The 24,637-nt window shown below is 40.0% G+C and overlaps 1 protein-coding gene across 6 annotated transcripts in view; it reads right to left on the bottom strand.

The window, feature by feature from the left end:
* Nucleotides 1-24,637, bottom strand: part of lpp (LIM domain containing preferred translocation partner in lipoma) — a 273,606-nt gene that overhangs the window by 193,739 nt on the left and 55,230 nt on the right. The window contains exon 1 of one of the 6 annotated variants that reach the window (XM_061240901.1): nt 17,985-18,090. The exons of 3 other annotated variants lie outside the window; for them this stretch is intronic. Coding sequence is in view for 1 of the 3 variants with exons in the window: in XM_061240900.1 (XP_061096884.1) it covers nt 9,439-9,443 (5 nt within the window). In the remaining 2 variants the exon portion in view is untranslated. Of the gene's footprint in view, nt 1-9,438; nt 9,521-17,984; nt 18,091-24,637 lie in introns of those variants that run through there. 2 more of the 6 variants (XM_061240903.1, XM_061240900.1) reach the window with 2 other exon arrangements.

Genomic DNA, 24,637 nt, shown 5'->3' with positions numbered 1-24,637 from the left:
GGACAACCTGGATTTATCCTGGCAACAGCCCAAGCAGCCTCTGGTCAAACTTCACAGTCACCTGCTTCCTCACAATGAAGTTGGACAATGTTCCCTCACCACTGATAACCTCCTGGGAGTCAGGGAGGCTCCCATCATGTTTGAATCCAACCCAAGCAGAGATAAGTCAGTATACTTGCTGTACAAGGTCAAGCCCTGCTTGCAGAGCACAGACTCTGCATTGCCACTGGCCCTCTGTTCTGAAGGGACACATATAGCTAATCATCCAGGTAGCTCGCTTGCAAATACCCTGGCTCCGAAGTGGAGCGAGTGCCACATCCATACCTTTGAAAAGGTACTTCCTGTGCTCCCTGTGAACAGGAATGTGGAAATAAGTAGGAAATAAGTCCACTGTGGTCCCCGCGTCAAACGGACGAGACGACAGGACAGCCTCAGGCAACGTACAGAAGCAGACACTTTCAGGATGGGCCGGAAACCCCCAACCTTCTTGTCATCAGGAAATCAGTTGAGTAAAACCCCCATCACCTCTGAGGGCAAGGCTGTTATAGTTCCTCTCCCCAACACTACTCAGACCTATGCTGAAGAGCGACCTTACCCATCCCTCAGAACGGAGGGAACAATACCCCAAAATGGGGGCTAGGTCGAATTGGAGCCTGTAGCTTGATACTAGGGTGCTCAGAACACAAGAAGTCGGGGGGGGGTGGTCATTTCTGTCCTGATAGGGGAACACGGTAGTCGTTAGCTGTAGCTGAGACAAGAATCCAACAATCCAACAAAGTGCCCCCAAAGCTGTCTCACAAGCTACACAGGAGGCAAACAAGAGAACGAGCCGGCGGACTCTCATCTGTATTTGTAAGGTATGATTCCAAACAGTTGGGGGGAGTGGTGATTTGGTATACTGTCTCCTAAAAGCTCAACCTCGGTGAGGCTTGAGCCACATGGTGTATGTTGACCGATATAAAATAGAACCTCTGCAACACTAATGCAAAACCACAAGAACAAGAAGAACTAAAAGGACCCCAAAAGGTAAAAGGACCCCAGCATCTGTGACCAAACAAATTTAATCAAAAATAGAGGCATAACCTTCCACCAGCCATTCTAACCTAGACCACCATAAACATAGTTCTTGCAAATATGCACATATGACCTCAGGTGCTTATTTCCATATTTTTTTACTTCCAGTTCCATATTTTTTTTGCAGTTCAACAAGTTCTGTTAATTATGGATATAAATAGCACCAGTAATCTGTACAAGCTAATGGATAGCATAAAGAATATAAAGTAGCAATATAATTTTCTTTGCAAATTATACTTATCTTCACCTTTCAATTTTGTAATTAAGTTCAAAAGACAAGCCTCCACCAAAGTAAAAGGCAAGCTAAAATTATCCAAGGACTTTTGAATGCAACTAATACCAGTTGAAAGGGTAATTTGTATCCATTTTTGAACCTAGAATACTTTGCCGTTCTACTTAATATCCCTTCAGTCATTTTTCACTTCCTTCTCATTGTACTATATACTAAGAGCACTTCAATTCACTACTGCTGTTGGGGACAGTTTTTAGAAGCTTTTAAATCAGTTCTGAAGCCAGGGATTTTTGGAATATAACAGCAAAGTTGAAATCCCCCCCAAATAACAAAAAAATTCACTCTAAACTTAATATTCTGCGGACACATACTGTATGCTTAAATATTACGTACAGTCTATTCAGTGCACTTATCAAAACAATCTTTGAATTACTTTTTAGCCTTTTAACAATAGTTTAATCTCAGTCTGAAATGTGCAACCATCAAATTCCCCCCATAATTCCTTTAGTTTGCAGTTAGACAACTGTTTTTCCTACCCTGCCTAATCCCAGGTTAATCTGCCTGATTAATTGACCCTTGCTTCACACCCACTCGCATGCGAGAGGTTAATGCTACAAAAAGAAATAGAAACATAGAAACTGATAGTTCACCAAACTGTATTTATGTCTCTTTCAGCTACATTCTTACACAATGTATCCATACTAGATAAATACTTAAAATACAAAATACTGAAATATTAAATATATAAAGAAGATGTAATATTCTTTAAATAATTTCATGAGATCATGAAATGTTGCCTAGCATAAAAATAAAGCAAGGGAGTTGACTGTGAATGTTGATGTTGGTCATGCTACATGCTACATGTTTTCTCCATAATATTGATGTTAATAATGCATCAGACTAACTTTTCAAAGCTGAATAATTTGTGAAGGCACTTTTACTGCTGCTCATAGTTGTGCTTTTTTTAAATCGAAAGTATAAAAATGATCAAATCGACTTGACCTGACAGGTGGCCTTTTTATGTGCCTGTAATTTATTTCTTTAGTGGTGCTTTGCTGAAACACTAAATAAATGTTCAGCACTCTCAAATTCTCAAAGGTATAGAACTCCTAAGTATTTGCCATTCAGTGGCAATTAAGATTTAGTTATAAAAATAGAAAGCAATCAAACCCTTAAAATTACTCTTTTTAAAGGAGATAATCGTTCCATTCTTGGTCATTGGTTCTAAACTTGGCTCCTTACTTTAATTTCTCTTGTTAATCATGGTTTAATGTTTAATTGTTGACATGAAATCTCTGGAAGATTTCCGTAAAAAAAAACAAATGGCAAATATCTCAATCTATTGGGGGAAGTGCAATAAAACAAGTGAGACTAGATTACACCGTATTATGGAGGAATACATCTCTCAATGGTCAAGATTTTTGACCATTCCTCCATGCAGAAATGTATTCATTGATACCCTTGGGAGTCTCCACTCTTCAGTTCAGACCACAGGTTTTTCATGGGATTTAAGTCTGGAGACTGAGATGGCCATTGTAGACATGCTGTTTTTATGCAACCATTTCTGTGTGGATTTTGATGTATGCTTGGAGTCTACCTTTTTCCACCAAAATGTCCTGGTACTTTGTTAAATTCATTGTGCCATTAATCTTAAATAGTGTCCCTGGACCACTGGCAGCAAAACCTCTCCAAAACATCAATGACCCACTGCTATATCTGACAGTATGTATGAGGTGCTTCTCCTTGTATGCATCCCATTTTGCTGCCAAATATGTATGGCCGAAATGTTCAATTTTGGTCTCATCTGACCAGAGCACTCTCTTCCAGGCATAACTTGGTGACCCCAAAAATTGCAATAATTGCGATCATTTGGTTATTTATGGCCCCCCTCACCATCTTCCTTACCGTCCGTGGGGATAATGTCCACTTGCATCCTCCAAAGCCAAAGGGATTTTGCATGCGTGTTAGCTCATTTTTGTGAAACAGGAAGTGATGGAATAACAAAATACAGTTCCTTCAGACTGAGATAAACTAAATAAAAGTCAAATTGTATTGCCAATTTAACTTTTTTTTACAATACTATACATTCATTGTTAGGGGTGCTAATAGTTTTGGCACCTGTGTTTCAGAAAAAAACAGGACAAGTAAATGTTTCGAAATAAAAGTATATTGTTTTCCCATATGTTTGAACATAAACATATGGGGAAAACATCATTATCCAGGTAGTTTTTTTATATACAGCCTTTTTTCCTAAATTTTTAGAAATATTTATTCATGCCAATATTTCTTGAGTAACCATGGACATTAACTGAGGAAGACTTGGAAGGCATGAATGATGAACATAACTGGAGCCTTCGTGACCTTGATAGTTGACCTGTGATCAATAGAGTTCTGGCAACTCATGAACATGTATGTACATTTTCATAAAGCCAATACCAGTGTCAAGTGCAAGTTGAAAAAAATAATAATTCAAGTATCAGTGACCTCGATCTTTGACTTCAATCCATCCATTTTATAAAACATTTATTCCTGGTCAGGGTCATGGGGCTGGGGGATATAACAATACACCCTGAAGAGGTTTCCAATCCATCACAGGGTATACACACAATTTATTCGCAAGCTCATACCTATGGGCTATTCAGAGTCTCCAATTAGCCTAACCAGCATGTCTTTGGACTGTGGGAAGAGACAGAAGTACCCAGCAGGAACCCAGAAAGACACAGGGAGACCATGCAAGCTCCACACAGAGAGGGTCTTGGTTGGGATTCAAAGTGGGGACCTTCCTGCTGTGAGGGTACATTGCTGTCCACTGCGCTACCATGATCTTTGACTTTTGATAGGCTAATACATAAATGAAATGAAATGGACGGGGTTCCAAAATAAGGACAAAATTTATGTTGTGCTTTCTCAAAATCTCCACACAACTGTTTTAGAGACTGGAAATCACTTTTGTGACAGAGACGTTAGCAAACCCTAAAGCATTCTTCCCCTATATCATTGGATATGCACAGGACATTATGCTCAATTGGAATATTGCTCAGTTTTCATTTATGACAGGCGAGTAGCTATTTTGATGAACAGCACATCCACACACAAAAACCAGTCCTCTTGTAGAATCAAACAGGAATGGCAGGCAAATAAAAAATGCAGCTTTTAAGCACAGATAGAGAAAGGTCAAAATGTTTTCGGAGGCTTACATTTATAGGGTGACTAAAATAGGGTCTGTGCCTGGTATCTTACTGTGGAACGAGAAAACTATGGGATTAATTTTGACATGGAAACAAGCCAATTACCCGTACATGAAGAACATAAGGAGGGGGTGGTGGTTAACTGGCTGGGCTGACTTCTAAAAACACTGCAACAACAAAATACCAGACTGGGAGCCATTTCCCCTCACAGTCTGCTATTTCTTCTAATATTCATTGAAGCAATTACAACAATTGCATTTGTGTTTAGGTCACACACACACACACACACACACACATGCACACAATGATGTGGATTCAATCAACATCTGTCCTTCATTTTGACTCCCAGTTTAACTGTTCAAACTGCAATTGAAGTTCTTATCTACAACCAGTTCAGCCATAGCCAAAAAAAACAAACACTTGTATTGATTTTTCTGTCAAAGTAAAGAATTTTGACTGAATGCAGCTCTACATTAACAGCTATAATTTCAGAGGTTTAAGTCCCATCTTATCTCATCAATAAAGAAGCAAGGGGCTCAAGAGCTCAGAGCAGTCAAATAGATTTTTATCCTTGTTTGCCTACATTACAAGAAATAATTAAGTATTATATCTGGTAAAAAAGGGCTCAAAAAATTCATGAGGTTCAGTCTTAAAACTGGACACATTTTGTGAAACAAAGCATTTTCCCTTTGACACAAGCTTCTGCGCGAAACATCACATCTGATCCTGCAGAAGGGACTAAATATGGGTGAACACTAAAGCAAACAGGGTAGCTACCCTGAAGGTAAAGAGTGTTGGATGCACATGCCTCGTGTACCATCAAGCGAAAGGTAATGAGATTAACGTACCACACTATCATTAAAGTTGACTACGCCATTCCTCACAGCTACATTAAATCCTATTACTTCTACCTTTTCCTGCTGTTTTTCTTCATGGAATTGGAAAAAGACATTAGCATGCAAACTGCTGGTAACCATTTTGTGCCAGGGCGGCAGTCATGAGGTAGTCGGAAGTGTCGAAGTAAGTCAGACGTCAGAGGTGATGACACACTTCTCGATTGCTGGAAAACAAGACATTAAAAACCACCAAAGACACCACTCAGACTTGACTCAAAACAGAGCAGTAAATTGCAAAGATGTTGTGTACATCTAAAACCCCCTATCAATGGTTATGGTGGCACTTTTTGTATTTTGGGAGGAGACAAGCTTCACTTAAAGACATCTGTGCAAATCTGGAAAAAGCTCTGAACACATACAGTACGATGAGTGTATACCACAAATTCTATCAACTCTACTTAGCATCTCAGTGAAGTGGAATTATCACAAAAAAATTATCTTTCACAAATAGCATATCCATGGCAATATATAAAAGTGACAAAACCACCAACGCATATTATAAGGTAGGTAAAATAAGCAAGTCAACAAATAAATCTGATGTGTTTTTAAGATATTTGATCTCAGAACACTGCAACTGCCACTGCCACAGCTGAAGTGCTTTAAAATGCGTAGGTAGTGAACAAGGCTTGAAAACGAATTACAATAATTACAATAATTTTATGGAAAGCAGGTGTGGTTCATCCATTAATTAAGCACATTACATCTCAGCATGTATAGAACATATAAAAATTATGACCTAGCTGTCTGTAAATAGCAAGAGTAGCTAGAAGAGGAGGGGTGAGCCTTTGCAGCACATCTGGGTGGGGACTTCAAATGAAGCCTGATTATACAAGTGTATAACAAAAACGTTTTGCATTATACTTCAGGGAAGGTCTGCGATATCTATGGTAACAAGATGCCAAACAGAAACTGATGTTTACATGGTGGAGCCTATCCATGACAATGAATTTGAGTGTTCCATCTTGCTATCCAATCAACGCTGGGCGAAAAAGTATGACTGTTCTGTGACAAAATTCTACAGGTGCACGACACTGAGAAAGTGTCGTACTACACTTTTTCCAGTTGAAAATGCATAATTTCCGTCATACAATGCTTTCCGCAAGGGTCCTACAACAAATAAATCAGGCTTGAGGCAGCTCAATTTGTGACAGAGAGGGAAAAGATATGAGCAGCAAAAGTGGAAGGAATTGCATGCCCCAAGACTGTGATGTCTTTACACAGGAAAAAGGCAAGCAACTGCAAGATTTTATCCTGAAACTTTTAATCAAAAACAGCAGTGGGTGGACTAATACCCTATTTGGCAACTATACATTGGTGTTTATATCTGTCGTTCACTACCTCCAACGAGACCCCAACAAATTCATAAGAAATTGTCAAACACATTTTTTCCTGAAAACCATGGTGTCAAAATTGCCAAACAATTATTGTAAATAAAATCAAATACGAAGTGAAATTGGCAACATTTCACTTAATTTAATTAATACAGTTCTGAGATTGAGATTGCGTCATTCCATCACTTCCTTTTCCCCAAGAGTATACAAACGAGGTCATAAGCAGGCAAAATCCTTTTGCCATCCATCAGCATGGGAAAAGACACAGATCTGTCAATTGAGAAGAGACAGATGATAATTGACTACCACAAGTCTGGTAATGGGTATAAAGTAATACATAAACAATTAAGCATACCAGCTAGCACTGTAAGGGCAATGATAAAAAATGTAAAACAAAATTATTGAAACTAGCCAGGAAGAGGAAGCAAGTGCATGCTGTCCCCAGGGACAGTGAAGATAGTGAGGGGGAACGAGGGATAAAGAACCCAAGGATCACGGTTTAAGAATTGCCGAGATTGGTTGAATATTGAGGTCATCAAGTCTCAAAAAGAACCATAAAATGGCACCACCATACCAGTAAACTCTTGGAAGGGTGGCACAAAGACAACCCTTACTGAGAACAATAAACAAAATCAAGCATCTTGAGTTTGCCGAACTTCATTGGAATTATGACTGGAAGAGAGTGCTGTGGTCAGATCAGCCATAATAAAGTGATCCAACAGCACACCAAAAAATGACTACAGAGATAATTTCTGTTCATTTCAACAAGGAAATATTTCTTTCTGACAGTTATCAAGATCTTCCCATAACATGACAAAGTATGCAAACATGAAACTCCAAGAACCTGCAGTGATAGAGCTAGGCGATATGGCCTAAAATGAATATCACAGGCACTTGATACATTTTGCCTTGATAAAATTACTGTGATTCAAAAAGAACACTTTTTAAACTCCCATCACAGCTTCCTGACAATGCTTGCATACACACCTCATCTTATCTCCATGTATTATAAGCAATTTTATTAAAAAATTCAGTGAAGGACAATCTTTTAATGAACATTAATTTAATTCATTATTTAACATAGCACTTTAACACACATTTAAGACAAATATAGAACTCTTAACGATTTAATACCTTTAATATTAAATGCAAACAATCTAAAAGTCTCAGTTTATACAGTACATAAACATAAATATTCAATCAAATATATAGCTATCTAGCTAACAATACAATGCAGCAACTAATGAGGGCATAAAGCTATATATGCTTGCTAATGTCCTTGACTGGAGATGACTAACATTAGCCACAAATATCACATTTTATCTCATCCAAACCTTAATATACATACTGCATTTTTTGCATTTTTACTTAATAAATAAAACTATACCAACATATGTTCACTACAAATTCTTATAACAAATCGGTTTCCCTGCTATATAGTTAACTAGCTAGCTGTCACTTCAGTTGCTGGCGTGTAATAGAAGATGCGTTATATTCAGGTGCAACAACTTGTGCAACAGCAGTGCACATTGGGCCTAAAGATGAAATTTGGGTGTACAGACAATTCACGTCCACAATAAGTGCACATCTAGGCGGATGGTGGGAAACACTGGTTGACCGGGGTAGGCTTATACGGCGGTGTTCGTACTATCCTAAACTAACATGGTCCGAACACAGGGATTATTTGCCCTTTTCTCTGTAATTATTGGTCCAATTCACATCAATCAAAACTGTCTACATTCAATTGAGTGTGATGCTGTATAAAGCACTTTAGTCAACATGTAGCTTATGTGTGGAGTGATATTTCATAATGTAACGTTAGACAAACATTGGAGTTGTGGGGTAAAGTTATGCAAGAAAGTCATCAAACTTCCCTGAAAAGCCAAATAGTTGACTAATCAACAAGATGATAATCAGTAGACTAACTAAAAGCTAACTTTAGCTTGTCCCACACTTGAGTCGTACCATTGCCTATGCCATCATATAACTGTGACAGTACTTAAAAGGGCTGTCACAGTTATACAGGTGCATCTAAAAAAAATTGAAGATCGTGGAAAAGTAAATTTTTCAGAACTTAATTTAATTAATATAGTTCTGAGACTGAGATTGTCATTCCATCACTCCCTTTTCCCCTATAGTACAAAAATGAGGTAATTAGCATGCAAAATCCTTTTGTAATCCGTCAGCATGGGAAAAGCCAAAGAGCTGTCATAGTTATACAGGTGCATCTCAAAAAATTTGAATATCGTGGAAAAGTTCATTTTTCAGCTTCAACTTAATTTATTTAATATAGTTCTATTTGTCAGCATGGGAAAAGCCAAAGAGCTGTCATAGTTATACAGGTGCATCTCAAAAAATTTAAATATCGTAATAATTTCTATCATGGTGTCTACAGCAGCTTATCTAAAAATGTGAATTAAAATGGCGATGACTAAGACGCAAATAAGGAAGTGGAAAGCACCCACTGAAGTATTCAACATCAATAGTCTATCCTGTGTCAACTAGAATGCAACCTGGCAGAGTTAGTCATAATGTGCGCACATGTACACACACATACAAACACACACACACACACACACACACACACACACACACACACAAGTAAACACTTGTTGCCTGCAAATGCCTGCAAACTGTGACTGTAACCAACATCAACTATTCCAGTCCTTTTTGAGAACAAAGCAGAGAGGTTATGAGGAAAGTGACATGTTACTCACATCATTCAGTCTTTTAAAATACTCTTTCTGTTAGCCTCTGGGACTTTACTCCAGAAGATCCACACCAAAGCCCTCTGCTTGGATTCTGCTTTAAGTGACTCGCCTCCCTTCTTCCACCCTACTTGAACAAGCATTGCGGAGGTAAACATTCCCAAATAAGGAGACATTTTAGATGATTGGGGCAAAGTCAGTGCAGCTTGCTTTTAGTGAGGAATGACACTTTAGTGCGCCAAGGTCATAAAGCAGCCAAAACTGCGGTCCATAGCATTCATGCAGAATAACTGAGATAATAGCAGAAAAGGAGCTGGATAAAGCCTCGCTTCTAGGCAGAATTAAAATAGAACTATTCAAACTCATGGTACAATTTGGGGGGAAATTTCATGGCATTCACATGCTCAGCTCTGTGTTGTACCAGAGGCTTCAAATGACAGCATAGGATAATGTGTACAGTAAGCCAGCCCCAAACATGGCAACAAACATGTGTGTGCAACCACACGCATGCACACACAAACAAGCACAGGCTTGCTCACACATGGGTAAAGACACACCCACCCACGCACACACACCCACACACACACAAGTAGCACGTTTTTCTGGGTGACTGATGTCTGCTCTCCCCTAAACCTCAGGAAATTAGCGCTAATGGGGAGACCGCAATGCTATTGGAATGCTCAGTCACCAGGGACAGCCCAAATATGGGAGCTGGCAGCGTTTGCACAGAATCAATCCAAAGTCTCAGGCTGCCATTAGGGCCGTCTTTTCATCATTAGGCCATCAAACACTTGGCAATCGAGGCACCGTTCTAGGGATTTGCGTTCGTCTCCGGGATGCCAGTTTGTTTGGCACGCCGGTGCCTTCTGATGTGCATTCTGAAATGACTCAGGCTGGTTCTTACCACAGGCCTGGTGTATGGAGGAGTTTGGGGAGGGGGGGGGGGGGGGGGGGCGGTTGGTGGTGGCGGCACAACTTTCTGTATGACTCTTAACGTGGGTAACTGCAGCGTGTGACTATTTATTTAAATGTTGATTTAAATAAATACTCTACTCTTCCCCTTTACTGGGCACACATCTGGGCATGGCAGAGACAGACAGAGACGAATGCCATGAGTCATAACCCCACTGAGATATGCTGCAGAATGGTCATCTCGTGACAAAGGGAGAGAAAGAGTCATCTCTTCTATCATCCTTTAGACGGTGTCAAATTCAATTACTTTTACTTTCTTTTTTGTCTAGAATGCCTTCTCAGCCATGGGATTTAACGTGGCTTATGAACACACCTTCAAAATGAACTATTTCAAAATGAATAAAGTTGAACCACTGAGGATAACTTGTAGCGTGTGAGACATCCTTCTTAATTTAAAATACTGCTGAAAGACTGTAGTCTTCCTCAGAAACTAATATTGTGAAAATGGGTCCACTGCTTTACAGAAACTTCTGCTCTTCCAACAATGAGAACATCAACACACTACAAAAATTTATGGGTGAGAGTTAAAGCAGTGACTACAGTCTACAGTCATTGTGCCAGCTTATCGTATATACACTCAATGAGGACTTTATTAGGTATTTATTAGACTTTATTTTTTAGACTTACTGGTCTTCTGCTGCTGTAGCCTATCTATTCAGAGGTTTGGACGCATTGTGTGTTCAGAGATGCTCTTCTGTGGTTCGTTGTGTTACGGTCACCTTCAACCCATCGGACCCTTCTCCTCTGACATCTCTCCATAACACGTTTTTGCCCGCAGAACTGCTCCTCAATTTTTTGTTTTTCACACCATTCTATGAAAACTCTAGAGACTGTTGTGTGTGAAAATCCCAGGAGATCAGCAGTTTCTGAGATACTGAAACCACCCTGCCTGGCACCAACAAACATTCCACGGTCAAAGCCACATAACATTTCTTCCCTATTCTAACATTTGGTCTGAAAAACAACTGAACCTCTTGACCATGATTGGCTGATTAAATATTTGCATCAACAAGCTGGTGTACAGGTTTACCTAATAAAGTGGTCACTAAGTATAGTTTGCCAACGGCTGATAAAAAATAGTGTTTCAGTAGTCTGACAGAAACGGCACATCCCATTTGCTTCTCATTGACTCCTTCCTCAGTAGCTCATTGCTACAGGTGATTCACAGCCACATAAACTGCAGTTAAACTGCGGTGTGCAGCAGTTCACTTTGATGCTCTCTTGTTTATACTGTTAGGTAAGCTACCAAAGAGAAGTAACACAAGTAAAAGTAACACACAGCCTTCCTGAGTGACAGCTGATGACTTCTCTCACAATAGCATTATTGCATTGTCACTCACTTTAGAAGTTACGGTTTGAGCATAGACGTGCTAATTAAGATACCGAGCACACAACACATTGTGTTTAATGTGCAGTTGATCTCCTTCATCAGAACAGCAGCCTCTTCCGATTTTTCACACAAATGCCCTGCCATTTGGAAGCCTTCCTGCACAGTTCAAGCACAGTTTAAAATCTGGAGCTCCCAAGATGTTCCCAGGGTTCTGCACAAACTACTGTGGTGGCAATTGGGTCCCAAAGGTTCTCAACGCAAAGCCCCTACTGCTAAAACCACACCTTCAGATGTGAAATTCAGTTTTAAATCAATTGTGCACTTTAGGTCAAAGAGCGTTGTTCAGTATGTACTGTAAGCATTTACATTTATGGGAAGGAATTCTCTCTGACTGCCAGTGTACAAATAGCTATTCCAGTGACATAACGGCATTCCAGTCTCCTGCGCGCAGACAGAAGTATATGTACTGTACATATGCCAGAACATCTGCTAGTTCCCTCCTCTCAGTATGTGCATGGTTTCCAAAATGGTATGCAGGGGTTAAGCCACAGTAAAGTTGTAACAAAAGCATCACTCTCATACAAGCATGCTCTTCAACACAGGGCGATGGAGTCATTTACAATTTAGATTTGGGTTATTATTCCAATTATTATTTATAAGGTAAAGTTATGACAATATTATAATTATTTTTCAATAACTCTGTTATGTTGTATATTCACAATGATAGAAGACCAGTAGCCCTGTCTTCACATGAGTTTCCTCTGGGTATTCCAGTTAACCTCTCACAGTCCAAAGACATGCAGGTTATGTGACCTGGAGATGATCGTTGGTGCCAGAGAGGGTGGTTTGAGTATCTCAGAAACTGCTGAAACTGCTGAACATCCGGTGTGCAGCAGTTCTGCAGGCAAAAACGCCTTGTTAATGAGAGAGATTAGAGGAGAAGGGCCAGACTGGTCAAAGCAGGAAGGTGACAGTAACGCAAATAACCACACATTACAACAGTGGTGTGCAGAAGAGCATCTCTGAAGATGCACCTCGTCAAGTGGATAGGCTACAGCAGCAGAAGTCTAATAAATACCTAATAAAGTGCTCACTGAGTGTAGTTCCAGTCAATAAGCAAGTCAATTCTTATTCAGAGATATACTGCATATCTTCTAGGTTTGTGCTAGCATAAATATTCAGATTAATTTCTTGTGCATTTTTCATCTTTAAAACAGTTTAAAGATGAAAAAGAACACTCTTGAGCACATGATATACTGTTATAAATAATGAGCAGACTATAAAACACTATAATTAGCAATATTAGAAATACGAAAAGGACATACATCTATTACATACGCCCACATATTACAACCTCAAAGGAGGATATTTTGCATAATATAATGATCTTTACAGTACGCTACTAGGTGTTACAATGTCACTACTAGACAGGAGTAGTGATTAAAATAGAAGGCTAATTAAACATACTCTAGTGCTACAGTCAGTAAGATTAAAGAACAGGGAAGGTTAGGGTCTTAAAATGCTCTGCTGGTGCCCAGAGACCACCCATGAGCTTCCGATCCATAAATAATCTTGTCTGAAAGAAAAAAGAAAAGAAACAATACCTAATTCAGTCCTTCCTAGAGGGACTGAATTACCTAATCAAAACTGACCTTTACATCCAGAGAGATTACAGGCCGGAATTATCTCCAGAAAAAAAGGGTAAAAGAAACACTTTCTCCCTGTGGACTTTGAGAGTGTGACGTGCTTTTTTTGACAGTGTGATGTGCTTTATTTTAAATAATTGTACGTACAGTAACTGCAATAGGACTTTTGGGGGATTTAGAATAACTTCCAATAATAGAAATGACCTTTTTTTTTTTTATCTGATATACTGCATCTAGCACCTGATACTCTGCTGCGGACCAAGTCTCTGCAAAGTTTTCAGGCTTCAATCAGATTTCAAAAGGTTCGCAGTCAATGCTTTCAATAAGGGTAACCATCATCAACATCCATAGGAATGTTATTTTTTTCTGAAAGTTTAAATTTTGTTATTCACTCTTGCATTGAGAACATTTCATAAGAAGTGCAGCAACCAATAATTGTTTCATCAGGCTTTGGCGACCTTGCCAAAGGAGGCAAAGTGCCTATTGCCTCTAGTGGGACATTTCTGTTAGTGCAAGAACCATGTTTTCTGACTTTTCTGATGTCCCCTGCCTGAAGTAACACATTGTACCCTGGAAGCTGCTTGAGTTAATCATGGAAGCTGTGATATTTAGTGGTTGTGATTAACAATAAGTCATACAAGTAATAATAATGATTTTTTTTTAAGCAATAAGTAATATAAATGTTTTGGCTCTTTGACAAAATAAGACTTGTTTGGTCAACTTGTTACAGCAACATTACAAAGAAAAACCTGCCTGCAATTTAGCTCATGTTATCTTATACTTTATCCTGAATTGAAAAAGTATTTATTATTTTATTTATTTTTTATTTATATTATTTATTATTTCAGAACATTACTAGACAACATCTGATAAAGCTGGTGAGCTTCTACATTGAACTATATGAATTTGTAATATTGTTGCTTGATAAATGGCTAAATGCACAAATGTAAAGGACAAATAGAGAGGAGATAATGAGGCAAAAGTATACGTGGATCAGTGGCAGTCAGTATAAATCTGAGGAACCAGCCTCCAGGTGTCTGAGTGCCATGGGTTACATACCTTTCCCTTTCTGAGCGTTTGGTTTACAGGTTGAAATAAATGTGTACTTCTCACTCTCACTTACTATGGACTTAGCTCATGCTCACAACTGAATGTGCTTTAACTGAGACTTATGCAACCGTCTAATATAATTTGTTATTTATAATTTGTTATCAAGGGCCCAACTGCTGTGTGGACCACCAGGGCTTAGCCACCAACCTTCAGGGTCCCAGTCATGTACCTTAGCCACTAGGCTACAGGCTGGCCCCTACATACAGTTCATTACTTGCACAAAGCAGCGCAGGCTTGTTTTCTGCGTTTTCTCTGCGCCAACTCTATGTGGCTTTTGAGATGGCCCTCTCACTTTGCTGCTTGTCATACAAATTGCTACCCTATACAAACCGGTGTCACCCTAGATGTTAAAGTGCGGATGTTAAAAGAATTCTGAACTGAGGAACGTGGGGCATTTTGGCATTACACATGAAATATAAGAATTAGGGTTATTGAAAGGTGGTTACTTTAAAGGTGGAAAACCCTTGAATCTTGTGCAATTTAAAAGATTTTTGTACAAAACAAATAATGCATGTGGTGCACTATCTCCATGCATCCTATCAAACCTTCCCTGGTTAATCTGTCCTGCTGACTTAGAGCAGCTTGTTGGACCAAGTGGCACAAAATGCACAGTAACTATTCCCAATCTACACAGCTCTGATTTATTAGCTTTCCTGCTGGTGGCTCATGTTTACCCATACTTAAAGTGGTATTTCACACAGTATCACATACTGTAGGATTTTGTTACCCTCCCTCAAATTAGCAGCCGCTTTCATGTTTTTCCGTGGATATTATGCGCTTTTAAAATGTATCATACATAATGCAATTTAATATGATTGGACTCTCGAATCTAAAGCACACCACAGCAATGCGTTATGTAAACAGCGGCCTGCGCGTCCTGAGTGTATTCCCTGTCGTGCTGCTGTAGAACGCATCTGAAGACTCCATTAAAAACCGCTAAGATCAGATGGATCACTTTAGAGGGGGCTTGGCACAGCAGAGGCAGCCGCAGTCTTAACTTTCACTCAGAGCTGTCAAAAGATGTCCTTTTTCTGAAGTTTAAAGGGAAGCTCAGCTCGTTCTGACTCAAGTCAAATATGTGTGATTGACACACAAATATTCAGTTTGATGGCATAGCTCTAGGGGGCTGCGCTGTTATCGATTTGAAACGCACGTCAATATAAAAATGTACATACATCTGAATTTAAAATGAGACACTTCGGTTGAACAATTTACCCCACACAAGACAGAAACAAGTTCTGTACTGAAAAAAAGAATAACTTTGAGTATGCAACTTCTGCAAAGTTGCTGGAGGAACATGCATGCAAAAAAGCATGACAACAGAACAGAGATAGGGCTCCACGCTAACATTTCTTCCAGGGAGCACATGTGCTCCTCAGTTATAAAAAAATAGGAGCACACCAAAACATCTCAATTAGTAGGTGTTCTCCTAATTTATGTTTCCAGTTAGCACACATGAATTTTCAGGAGCATTTGCTCCTAAAATAGCAGCCTGTTAGAACCCTGAGAGATGTTTGAGCTGACGATAAAACCCTTTCACACTGCTGCAAAGTGCTTACTGCCATCTTTGCCGCACTGCTGGAACCACCCACAGCTCAAATGGGCCCATCAACGGCAAAGCCGGAACATAGCTGGCTTTTTTTATTTTATTTTTTTTAAACCATGCAGCCTTTTCCGTTTTTCTAAAGCAAGCTACGAGCCAGCAACCACGCACTCAGCTTGATTTGAGTTGGTGGATTTCCAAAATGTCTATAACATGCGCGTTCATGCAATGAACGATGAGCTAAAAACACCAAAAGCTTTTCCAAGTTGCAGAACTCAGAAAGTTTACCGCTGCACAAAATTTGCCCTCATATACAAGTTTGAAGATGATTGACAAAAAAATATATATCAATCTCTTGTATTTCACCCAAAGTAATATATTGTCAGTTTGCATTTCTCACCCCTCATTCTGAAGTCTGAGCTAATTAAAGGCTCAAATTAGCAATGTAAACATTGCTCGGAAGCCAAGAGGCTTATTGAAAATAAGTAAAACTTCAAATTCTTTGTAAGGGTCTAAAAAACAGAAAGCTTTGGGAGTGAATGGAGAGCAAAATGTTTTGATAATACTACCTTATTATGCATATGTGTGTACATGTGTCCATGATTGAAGGCGGCTGTAATGGAATGTGAGTAGGGAAACCCAGACAGCCTTTTTGGTGTTACGTGGGCTTTAGTTTTGTTTACTTCATTTTCAGATCTAGTCCTGAAAAAGGGTAACATTTTGTTCCAAATCATCATTAAGGTAACACATCAAGGATATCCTGGGCATATTTTTGGATATCGCAAAGCATAAAACAGGTCTATTCTGAAGACAATGCAACTCCTGTACTGTATCTTATTTTAGCACTGACTAACAACGTAAACAAGAGCTTTCAACACTGTTATTGGCAACGTCCATACTATGTTAAATGGGATTGCCAGTAATTTCTTAGGAGTAATTTTGCAGTCTTTGTCATTTCAGAAAAGAGCACTGCTGAAATGACCAAAGATTACAAAATTACCAAATCTCTAAAAAGACAGGCAATCCAAATGAACATCAGCCAAACAACGTTCAAAGCGATTGTTTATGTAGTTAATCGCTACTAAAATCGAAAACATGAGTTGCATTGTCTTCAGAATGAACTTCACAAGTGCACTGCTCAATGTAGGAAATACATAACGCAGGCAAAGGTTAGGCCAATGTAGACGGCCGAAAAATTAACTGGATTATTGGAGTTTCACTTAAAAACATATTTCCAATTGAAAGCTGTTCAATTTGCCGAGCGAAGTATTAATGTCAAGTATCTGTCACTATATTGGCTTACGCGGGGCGGAGGCTCAAACGTTCTTGAGCACCGTTACTTTAAAGACACGGTAATAAGCTACTGTACATAAATTATTTGTGAACAGAGTAAAAAATAATAATAAATCAACCATTTTAGGTCGTATCGCGTTATGATTTCCTGCAAAGACACTACAGGAAAAAGCTGCTATATTATCAAGAAAAAAGAAGTACATTCGCATAGACGAGAATTCACGCTGTCAACTCACTTCCGCGTTGCATGGTACCGCAGAAAAATAGCTAGAAAATAATATTTAATATTTTTATATTGGCAAGAATAGTAAATGCCAATGCAAACAGCGACTACGATACCCACTGTACCCACAGAACAGCGTCAAGTCACACGACCACAAAACAACCCCCCACTTTTAAAAACTTTTCTTTAACGCTTCTCTCAGCTCAGAAAGGAAAAAGGTATCCCTCTTCGCTGTATGCCCCCGCCCTCCAATACTTCAAGACTTCCAGTATTATTCTTCTCCAAGGTGATAAAGTAACACAAAGAAAACGAAACAGATGCAAGACCTGCTGCATATTTGCAGAGGTTGCATTGAAACCTTGTTACAGTCACATAGCCTACATAACTGATCATGAACCGCCGGGCGGATATTTTGCAATAACTCATAGTTTCTCTTACCTCGCTTTCTAAGAATCAATGAGTTTCAAATCCCACAAAAATGAAACTTCTTTTTCTCCAAATATTCTGTGAGAGCGGCAGGCAGTGACGTAATCGCTCTAAATTCCAGAGGACAGAGACATCCTGAGTACTGAAATTTGCCCATGTAAGGTAGTTTGCACTGCATTATCTCTCTTCCTGACCTCAGTATTTTTATTTTTATCGAATCATATTTCAAAGCAATTTTTTCGGGCAGCAAACGTTGGTTTGCTATCCTATAGGCCATATGAAGCATATAAACCCAGTCCTATATTTATTTTTTAACATTGGGCCTCACGCAATTCTGTTCCAGAACAATACTTAACGAACAACAGTACATGTAAGTATAAAACGACATACAATTCAGATAAAAGTCGCATTTTTCATACCGTGATGTTTCATCCCCCCCCAATAAGAATAACTTCCGCTCAGGGTATTTTCAATGATTAACAGTATACAGGTTGTTGGTGCTTGCAGGGCATGAAATGGAATTTTGCTATATTGATCCTTGCAGTTGAATGTTTCCTTCCTGTGAAATTAAGTCAAATTGCCCTCTCATAAATAAACAGATTAGCATTTCAATTTCAGTCACTGGCACGAACACAAGTACAGGTTCAGTGAACTCATGTTGCACAGTTGTTGAGAATTTATGCTGTTGAAAAATTAACTTGGCATCTAAAGGACATTGCTGACTTTGTGCAGCATATACAAGGCCTGCACATAAATAAATACGAGAACAATTGCAAATTTCTCAGGAAACTTCAGTCTCTTAACAGGTAGCATCATTCAGCGTAAGGGGGTCTGTTCAGGGAAGGCACTCCTTCGGCAAGCTCGACTGTTAACGGTTAAGAGGCTTCTTTGCCTGTGAAGGTATGCGAGAGACCATAGCAAGTGATCAAGAACAATACTCTTGTTTATTATCGAAGCTCAAAAAGGAATAAGAGGGCGGGAGGAATTTCTTATTTGTGTCAAGAGCTTGTTATTTGTTATCGCACATACTGTATGTACTGGCTGTAGGTCAGGAATAGAATTGACCCGCAAACTGAGACTTAGAGCGTATGGTGTCTGCAAACCTATCAAATATATCGGTGAAATCAGGTAGTGTAGTGCACAGCAGGAGCAAATACCTGCAGACACTGCGGCCTGCATGATGTAGAGTTGAGTAGCTCTGCTGTAGTGAATGCATGCAAATTAGTTCATTTTCATTTTCAGCATTCAGTTCAAAGACAACACACTGGGATTTGATTTGATTTAAAAAAGTAGCCTGCTACTATAATTTTAATCCAGAGTAGTGTTTATGAATGTTTGTACCTACAACCACACTAGGTGACTGTTTCAGTACTTGGGTTTACAGGGTCTTCCCGTTCTCTGGAACACCGTCATCATCTATTGGGTACCTGGAGTTTTTGATTTGGCGAAACTAAAAGTACTGCAGCAATTTAAACCTTCTGAGTTTTAACAAAAAAAAACCCATTTGGAACGGGAATCGGCGCAATTGTGGTTAAATTTGCTTGAATTAACTAAAATGAGGAACCTCAGGCCATCTATATTGAGGGTGCTTTTTCAGAGACGCTCATCATTTACAAAAGGTTCAGCATATAAGTATAACTGAAATGGTGGTATTCTATACACTCTCATAATAAAATGCACTTCAAGTGGGAAATGGCCACCTTGGAATAGGCTGTTAATTTAAGTGGAAAACCAATTTGAAAGGATATCGGTAATTTCACCCATTCAATGTACATGGTTATTGCAGCCATTTAAAACTGTTACATTAGCCTTGATAAATTATGATTGTCCTCAAACACTGTGAAAATGCTTTAATACACTTAAAATGTATTAAATGAGTTGAGTCCCCTTTAATGTGCATTCATTTCACGAGAGGTTCCATAGTGTAGGGCTTCACCATCTGAAAGTCTAATTAAACTTAATAAAGCAAATTAATTTCAGTGTCATTGTTCACCAGGTCTGAGTCAAACCAAATGACATCAGCACCCAATCCATCAAATTCTGATGCAGCTTATAATTCCCTCTCCCTCATTGCTTTGAAACAGTGAAAGAAATGAGTCGAACTGTCAACACTTAATTTCTGGGCCAAGGAAAATATATATAAAGTTGTTTTTTTTTTGTTTTTTTGGGGGGGGGGGGGGGGGGTCTAAATGCACCATCTGTCATCCTGTTAATACCTCCAGGAAATACAGTGCTCAACTAGTTCATAATCCCCCACCAACATATATTATCAAAGTATTTTTGAAAAGAGGATTTTCACACAGACACAGTGACTGGATGAGAAAATGAAATCCACTTCATTGTGTTCCCTGCCTTCAGGAGACTGTCCAGCAGTGGCATAAGAGCGCAATAAAGTTAACTTCACTGATCTCCCAGGACACATTTTTCAAAAATTATTACACCTCAATACCCACTATCTGCTGGCTAAATGGTCTTGTGTAGCCCTCCAACCCCAGAAAGTTAATGTACAATTGTCTGGGGACAGTGCAGTTACAGCCACAATTGCTATGAAATTTGCCACTTTTCCTGGCATGCGTGAGCCAAGCAGGAGATACCGAGAGGAAACATTAAGAGAAAATGACCCTACACAAATGAAATGGGCCTAAGCTTAATGAGCAAAGACCCAAGCACCGGAGCACGTTGATATACGACCACAACATGAAGAGTTTTAAAAATAAAACTTTCGGTCTCAAAGCGCTTTCTGACTTCAGAGGTTGTCTGCAACCGATTACCTTTGTGCTGCGAGCGGTTTGTGGACTAGTTTGCACACCATGCATGAAAAAAAAAGCGTAGAGCGCTGCTGAAAGATCAAGCGCACAGATAAAGAGAGTGATTGTGGTTTGCAGTTTCCAGTTCTGGATCCCCTGGTGCACAGGTTTGAGGGCACAGTGAAAGGTAATCTCATTTGTACTGGGCAACAGCTTATTTGCAATTTGCTTACTGGCAATTTTTAATGGGCCTTAGGTAGCGCGTCTTGCATTTCAAAGCTCGTTTCAAAAAGTCACCCCAGAACGAATCTTAAAACAATTACCATCTTCGGAGCAAAGCTGCTTCTCCAGCTACCAATAAAACACCGAGTAATGTTTTCGGTTGAAAGCTAAATTAATCAGTCTGTGAAATAAGGACACGGCTCGGAGAGACCGGCTGTCCCAAGACCGGTGCTGCAGTCAGAAACGGCCCCTTGCGAGACCCGCGTCGCCCTACTTCAAAGGGCGTGGGCTGCACACGTGGGAAAAGGTCACAAATGAGAAGAAAAAACAAAACAAAACGACAAGCAAATAGGCGTAAACACTCCCTCGTTCGCCAGTCGCCGTGCGCATCGGGTCGCCGTGCGCGTCGGGATGCCGTGCCGTTCTTTTTTTAGTTGACAAAACAAGGCAAACATTTCCAGTGTCGGATATCCTGTCACACATTGTAGCGCAGGTGACGCTCTCTCTTCTATCTACCACTTCCTCTGGAGTGCGTCTCTCGTTACAGGCCTCCCGTGCCATTCAAAACTAGAGCAGCTGCGTGGCGAGCGGAGCACGCAACGCTGTCGTCGTCTCCACGGCGTGCGAACGCTCCACTGCGCGGGCGACCTCGTCCGTTTTCGCAGGCGCTTTGCGAACAATTAGCAGCAGTTCGGGCATCTTTGCCTGAGAATGCGTGCGTGCTGCCAACGGACAGATCCTCACGCGTCCATAAAAAGTCAAAGTAATGTTTTTTCTTTTTTTTCCATCCTGGGAGAATGTAGATAGCTGCCTGCAATGTGTTATCGCGCTCGGAATGGCATGCCAATTCCACCACCACGGCCACCTGATCAAAACAGAAATGCTCATGTTCATTGCTTGAAATTATAAATACATCCTGAATTATTCACCATAACCTCAATTACAGTAATGCGTCTTATTATTAGTGAGGAACATCAAAATGCACTGTAAAAGACCGTACAGCATCATGTGCGGCACAGTTACTAGAGTGCGTGGGTCCTGACAGTGGATTGTTTTCATTGGTGTTTGGTGATTTTGTTCAATGGAAAATTAATCGGAACTGGCAGACTATGTTTAAATGGTAAATGGTTGGCATTTATATAACGCCTTTATCCAAAGCGCTGTACAATTGATGCTTCTCATTCACGCATTCATACACACACTCGCACACCAACGGCGATTGGCTGCCATGCAAGGCGCCGACCAGCTCGTCAGGAGCATTTGGGGGTTAGGTGTCTTGCTCAGGGACACTTCGACACAGCCCGGGCGGGGGATCGAACCAGCAACCCTCCGACTGCCAGACGACTGCTCTTACTGCCTGAGCCATGTCGCCCCAGTGAAGAGGGGCATTTAAGTGAAGTAACTGAACTATACAAGTAACATCCATTATAAATACCATTCACAGTCACATCACGCGCCAGATATTAACACCATAAAAGAAGAAAAACAAAAGGCAGAAGAAACGCACCACAACAACCATGACTGCAGGCAGCTAATCATACAACTTCAAATCTAGATCCAAACTCAGATAATACAAATTCATTCCAATGTAAACCCTTCAATATGTAAATATTCATCAACACAGATCTATGCCTTTAGCCATGGAGTTTGGGGGAAAATGTAAAGATCACTAATAATGTGCTTTGGAGACTGTACACAAAATATACATACTGACTATATTCACTTCAGGGATTATGAATTTAGTGCTTGTTGTATTAAACGCTGCATGTTTTGCGGATGAACATATTCTTTCAGATAAAGATCAAGTACATATTATGCAACTAACTCCCAAAATATATTAACAAATTTGAACTATAACAAAATCAAAGTGAAAAATCAATAAACAGCACATTAAGCTTTAATTACATTGAACCACAAATTCCCTTGGGTCGCACAATGGCATTTCAGGCTGGAGACGGAACATATTTTATACTACAGATCAACAATTAATTCCACACAGGTTATTAAGGTGAATTAAGATACAGCAAAGGAGCACAGGAGTGAAAATCATAGCGCGTAAAAATGTCAAAGAAAAACATGAAGGCCTTTATAGTTCAATACCATTTCCACACAGAGAAAAAAGGTTCTTGAATGGTTCTTTAGATAGGTCAAACATTTTTTATGTGCCTACCAAACAAACTGGCAAAAATGCCAAATGCAATGGTTCTTTGGATTGTGGACGGAGAGGTGGATCCACAGGTCGATCGTTTATACGTAAAGGCTTTCCGAAATAATACTTCCGTAAAGGATGCGTTGATGTTTTCTTGGTCAAAGGAAAGGTTGGGGGTTCCTAACAATTACTGTAACGGGTTAGAATGTCCTTATATATGGCGGACCTTGATCGATTTCTGGGTCAGGAGCAAGTATAAAAGAAAAAAAGGAGAAAAATAGGCGATTGGAATGAGCCTAACATTCTTCAATATTCTTCTCTTCCGACTACTACGCTCACAAAGCCATCAACCTTTTTTTCCATTGCAGCAGTAAGTGGTTTATTTGGGATCGAGGCCAGTGTGGCACGTCTGGAATGACGACCAGGTGATGGGGGAAACAGTTCAGCATGAATCATGTACAGAGTGGGTTTGGTGGGGGGTGTTACTTTGTGAGGTTTCAGGAGAGCTGGGCCTATGCCAGCCACATAATAAACAGTGCCCTGGTGGAATCAGCCAGGGGAGTGGGATATCCAGGTTTGTGATGCCTCTTAGTGAAGTCAGGCCCGCAGCTGTTCCCACAGGCCCCTTGCGTATGCTCGCCCGGCTGCTTTTCGACAAAACATGCCTGCTGTTGGAACTCGACAGACAGGTGTGCTGAGCACTCCGTTTTGCCTTTACCATGCCATTGCAAAGTCAGAAACATCAAAACAGAAACCATACTCACATGCTTCTTTCAATGAGGAAATCTACTGGCCAAATCACTGAACACTATCTCTCTTATCAGAGCAGAGCGGAGAGAGAGAGACCCTTGATAAAGAACCAGGGTGATAACAGATAATGAGCTTTGTTATGTTTAAAAACATGAATAAAATAAATTTAAAATTGGCATTTTTTCACTTGTGCACCTTACCGAGTACACTTTTATGAGATTAGTGATGTTTGTTTTTCTCTTGGAGGCAAGAATCTAGAGAATCTGGTGGGATGGTCAAAGGCAACCTAGAAATTGAGGAAACAATTCAAAACCTTCTTTTCTGAGCTGAATGATGTAAGGAAGAGAGGATCACAGGTAGGAAGTCAAAACTCATCAAAAGGGACTTTGTCACCAGGAAGTATCACTTTAAAAGTTTTCAACCCCTGTATTTGTTGTGGGCAGTTAAACAGAAACCAGCTGCAATGTAGACACAGCAAGCACCGGCCTGAGATACAATCAGACAGCTGCACAGAAGAGGAACCCAAGACTCCGACATGGTTACACACATCACTCACCATCATACCCGCATCCATGGGTGGTGGAAGTGAGGGGCAACCCCCTCTTGACGAGTCAGTACCCCTGATAAGAGCGCTAAACGTTACGCTGCCATTTTCCTATGCTCACCAAGTCATTTTCCCGGTACAACCGTCAGTATGGGCACTTCCCTCGGATTCTGCCGGACAACACACACACACACAATTCATTTTCTGGTTCGAAATATGAGGGTCAGAGAAAGCCTGTGTCGGAAACTATGGT

This window comes from Conger conger, chromosome 4 (assembly GCF_963514075.1).
Source record: "Conger conger chromosome 4, fConCon1.1, whole genome shotgun sequence".
NCBI classification, from domain to species: domain Eukaryota; kingdom Metazoa; phylum Chordata; class Actinopteri; order Anguilliformes; family Congridae; genus Conger; species Conger conger.
This window is presented reverse-complemented; position numbering and strand designations above follow the sequence as displayed.